Source organism: Athene cunicularia (genome assembly GCF_003259725.1).
Source record: "Athene cunicularia isolate RWA chromosome 21 unlocalized genomic scaffold, athCun1 chr21_part1, whole genome shotgun sequence".
Classification (NCBI taxonomy): Eukaryota; Metazoa; Chordata; class Aves; order Strigiformes; family Strigidae; genus Athene; species Athene cunicularia.
Genome location: NW_020799127.1, coordinates 945,463 through 950,380, shown reverse-complemented (window position 1 = coordinate 950,380; position 4,918 = coordinate 945,463). Strand labels below are relative to the sequence as shown.

The 4,918-nt window shown below is 60.4% G+C and overlaps 1 protein-coding gene across 1 annotated transcript in view; it reads left to right on the top strand.

The window, feature by feature from the left end:
• Positions 1-3,537: 3,537 nt before the first annotated feature.
• Positions 3,538-4,918, top strand: part of LOC113487947 (zinc finger protein 362-like) — a gene marked incomplete at its 3' end in the record, with an annotated part of 4,091 nt that continues 2,710 nt past the window's right edge. Inside the window, exon 1 of the mRNA XM_026862910.1 lies at positions 3,538-3,673. Coding sequence (XP_026718711.1) covers positions 3,538-3,673 — 136 coding nt within the window. The remainder of the gene's footprint in view (positions 3,674-4,918) is intronic.

The window sequence follows — 4,918 nt, the reverse complement described above, 5'->3', positions numbered from 1 at the left end:
CCCCCCCCCCCAGCGCTGGGGAACGGTGTGTTTTGGGGGGGACACACGGGCACCATGTTTGGCGCGGGTGTCACCCCACGGGCACCGGGTTTCCCTGCGGGCTGTCCCCATGTCCCCTTCGGTGGGTCCCATCGGTGACGGGATGGACGGACGGTGTTTCGGCCCTGAGGATTTGGGGTTGCGCCACCCGGGCCCCCATCTTTTGGGAGTGTTGCCTCCCTGATTCTCCCCCCTCCTTCATCCCCGGGGTTTGGGGGGGACCCCGTGGTGGTCCCCAGCGTGGCTTTGCCTCCCCTTTTGCTTCACGCCAGCGCTTGGTTCCTCATCCCTTGTGCCCATGTGCCCCCTTTCCCGTGCAGAGACCCCCATACCAGGATGGGATTTACATTGGGGCTCATTTTGGGTTGGTTTTGCTGCAAATCCGAAGGAGAAACACCAGTTAACGGCCCTTCGGGGGGCGGAAACGTGGGGTTTAATTGGTTCCATCTTGGGTGAATTCTTCTGGCGCGCGGTCTGCCCCCCCCTCCTCCCTGAGTGATGGGGATTTCGGGTCTTGCCCGTCGTTTCTGCTTCCCCGGCCTCGCCTGCCTTCTGCCACCTCTGCTTTGGGGTAAATCCCTCCCGGATGAGGACAGTCCGCGTGGGGAGGGATGAACATTCCCTGAGGACGGAAGCGGGATGGTGCCGGATGCTGCTTCCCACCCTGGCACCTCTGGGATGGGGTTTTTGCGGAGGGGCACTTGCTTTCCCTCGAAAAACCCTCCTGCTCCAGGCAAGCCCCGCTTGCATGTGAGGAAATGCTTGTCCATATGGAGGGGAGAGGGGCCGCGGCCTTGTGGTTTTTTGGGGAAACTGAGGCACAGCACAGGGCAGAGCTGGGTTCTGCTGTTGCCCAGCCACAGGAGGTGGCGGGGACATGGCCACACCAGTGTCACTGTCCCCCGGCTGTCCCCCGGCGGTGAGGGCGTGCTGGGATTTGGCGGGGGGACACACACACAGGCGACCTCTCCACCCCGCTTGGCTCTCGCTCGCCGTGCCGTCTCGGGCCCGCCGTCGGCTTTCCTGCGCTCGCCACTTGGCATGGGAGGGGGTACACCTCTGCCCCGATGCTCTCGCCGGGACCCTCGGGGACAGGACGCTGCAGTTGGGGACACTGAGGGCTTGGCTTCTCCCTGGGGCGAGGGCATGTTCAGGCACTCCGACCGCCGCTCCGGTCACCCCAAATCCCTCCCCTTGCCTCCTGCTCCCCCTGTTTGCCAGCTGTACCGGGTCGGTGATCTCTCGCCGTCCTCAGGGTTGCCGGTACCCGGGAGCTGCCCCCTTTCTCTCGGCGGTGCCGTGAAAAGAAATCTCTTGTTTCTTTTTATTTCAGCGAAGGCGAGACAGAGAGGGCTGCCAAGGTAGAGGCGTTCCCTAGAGAACTGTAGCTTGACTTAGCGGCAGTTGGGTAGGAAGTTGGAAGGCTCTAGTGAGCTCGTGCCCACCCGTGCCATCATCTACCTCCCATCAATCTGGAGCCTCATCGACACGTCTCCCCAGGCAGCTGCGGCCACCTGGCTTCTGAGGCCAGCCTGTGAGTACCAAAACACCGGCGTCCGACCGTATCTCGTCACCGCCGACCCCTCGCTGCCGCCGCCACACCCCTTTCCCCCTCGCCATTCCTCCCTCGCCCCGGCTTGCCGGCTTCTCACGCTCTCTTCCTTCCTGGGGGGTGCAGAGGCGATGATTTTTTTTAATGTCTTTTTAGGGTCACCCGAGATGCTGCCGCTTCCCCGCTTTGCCCGGTTGAACGGCGATGCTGGGTGCCGCTGCCGTTCTGCGGGAATTTGGGGGTTCAGCCTCTGTTTTTTGGGGGCTTCGTGCATCTTCCTGCTTGCTCTTCCGACATCCCTCTCCTCTGGCCGTGCCCGCTTCGGTGGCCACAATGCTTTTTGCACCCACCCATGTCTCCTGGGACAACCTTCGGTGTCCCCTTGGCAAGAGTTGGCCCGATCTGGTGCCCATGGTGGATGCCAGGGTCTCTCCCACCCCGTGGTTTGGACCCCAGGGTCTGGTGCCACAGGAAAACCGTTACCCCGGGGGGCGGGGGGGAGGTCCCCCTGCCGGACAAAAAATCGGGCGGCACAGAGAGCCCTGATGTGGCCCTGTTGCCTGCTGTACCCCGCAGAGCCGGGTCCCGCAGAGCCGGGGGGAGACGCGCTGCAGCATTCCCCACCCTTCATAATTTCCATTTTAATGGATTTTCTTCTTTTTTTTTTTTTTCTTTGCTGCATGTCAGCTTCCATTTTTCATAGTTAGCTGAGAAAAAGGGAGTTTTTATATATATATATTTCTTTTTTTTTTCCATCTGCTTTATATCCCCTCCCGCTCCCTCCCCCAGCCATCCTAGTCCTGGGAGAGGGGGAAGCCGCTCCCTCCACTCCTGATTGATGAAATACCGCACGATTTATAACATTAAATCGGGACAGGAACAGGGATTATTTTTTTTTTTTTTGGCACGCCGATCATTTCTTTGCTCTTTATTCCGGGCAGGTTCATCAAGCTCTGAGCATGGTGGTTTTGCAAATAATTTATAATTAATAAGACCTCAAGTGGAGGCAGGGAGGCGGGGGAGTGGTATAGTTGCGCTTTCTTCCCCAAAACGCACTTCGTGCCTTTGCCCACCCCCCTCCAGCTTTACACGAGAGGTCCTGGGATGGTTTGTAGTGGTTCGTGCTGCGTCCTGGCGATGGTTTGGGAGCCGCGCTGGTGCCACCGATGGCTCCAGCATAGCCCAGCACACTGTTGGGACAGGGAGAAGGATGGACAGACAGACAGACGGGAAGGACGGAGGTTGCAGGGCACCTGCTGTGATGGGGGAGCAGCTCCAAAAAACCCTTTTCTAATCATAGCTCTGGTTTCCTGTTTTCCCACGCCGCGGGGCTGCCGCTGGCCGAGCCGGGCCATGGGGTTCGTGCCGGGGTGCTTGGCTGAGTCGGGTGGGACCCGGAGCCCTCCTGCCTGCGCTTGTCTGCCTGCTCGCTGCCCGCTTTCCTGCCTGCCTCCATCACCAGGGCCTTCCCCTGCTGCCACCTCCTCTTTCGGCCCCGTCTCCCGGTGCACCAGCCCCTCGTGCCGTCATCCCTCCGTCCCAGAGTCCCCATCCCCTGCTCATCATCCCGAGCGATCTTATATATATATATATATATACACGTAGCCAGTGGGTAAACTCACAACGTGGGTGGCGTGTGGGTACATATATAATGGATATAAAATAGCCGGTGGCGGGCGTGTACGTGTATGGGGAAGCGCATTTAATAGCCCCAGCAATTTCCCTTTCTGGGTGCACAGGCGTGGCACAGAGTGGGGCTCCCGGCTCTGCCTTTCGCGGGGTAAATAACAGTGGACTGAGAGAAAACAGGGGGAGGGAAAAATAGTCGTGTCTGAGGATCTGGGTCTGCTTTTGCTTGAAAAAGCTTGAAATTTGGTGCATGGGCAGCTGAGGGGTGAGACAGAGCGGTTTGAGGCAGGGAAGGGGAGTTTCCGAAGCCGGGTGGGATGTTCGGTGTGTCCTGGCCTGGCTGCAGCCTTGGGATCCACCGTGTGAAATGGCTCCTGGTCCTTGGTGCTGCCCACAGCCGCCAGTGCGTCGGCCCCAAAACTCGCCTGGTCCTGCGCTGTGCTGCTCCGTATCGTGAGGGGCGGGCAGGCCCTTCCTCCCTGCCTTAGTTCCCCCCCACCTTCCCCAGTTAGCCTGGGGGGGTCCAGCCTGTGGCTCTTCCACAGGCTGGGGTGGCCGTATGGCTGCAAAGACCCAGCGGGACCAACACCCCCTTTTGCTGGGTGCTGCCCACCCCCCTACAAAGACCCCAGGGAGCTCAGGGTCTGATTTAAGCCGAGGGACAAGTGAGTGCGATGAGGAGGTGGAGGAGGAGGAAGGCTCCTCGCCCCATCCCACCCCCAGGGTGCTTGTTTTGTGGGAGCAGGGGTGCTCCCGGACGCCCCCGGCGTTGTTTGGAGGGGCCTGCCCCCGGATCCCTGCAGGCACCACCCAGGGCTCTCTGTGCCTCAGTTTCCCCAGCCGCCAGGGCTCTGCCGTGGGCACTCCCCCACCCCCCCGAAGGCTTTCAGGGACGCAATTTGCCGGAGGCGCCGGTCTAGTTTCTCCCGGGATCCCGGCCGTGGCCTGGTTTCTATTGCAGCCAGAGCTCCTCAGGGACCTCCTGTGCGTCCCACCAGGGTCCCCTATAGCCTCTACGCTTAACCACCCCCGTTGCGAGGTTCGCCAGCACTGCGGTGCCTGTTTACACCAGGCCCTTACACCAGTTTCTCGCCGTCCCCCTCTCAGATGTTTTCGATTACCCGAAGATGGATTTAGAATTAATTTTCCCAATGTGTTTAAGTGTCTCTATAAATCTCCCGGCCTCGCTGCAGCCGGGTTTTCCTGCCGAGCTGCCCACGGACGTCGCGGGTTGCTTCGCTTGGGATTGGGGCTGGCTTTTATTTAGAGGGAGGGGGATCCAGCCAGAGTTGGTTTTGGGTTCAACGTGCCGCCGTCGTGCTCGCCCTCTCCTGTGCCAGCGTCCCGTCTGCCTCCATAACCCCTCCTGGAGATACCGGAGGAACAGTGCAGATACCTCTGGGGCTTGGGAGATTTGTTTTTTTTTTTTCCCCCCCAAATTCCCACCCCCGTCCCTTGCCACGTTGCATCTTCATATGCTTGCTGGCGTTTTGGGCTCCTCGAGGTGCTCGGTGTCACCCTGATCCTGCAGGAATTTCCAGCTGGGAAGATGCTTGGGAGGTTCCCCGGCCCTGCCTGCTCCCTGCCCTTTTCTAGTGCCTGGTTGTGGCTTTTGGGGGGTGGTGGGCCAGCGGGTGTCGGTGGGGTTCGAGACCGCCCCCAGCTCCCTGCCCCGACACGCTCCGAGTTCGAGACCGG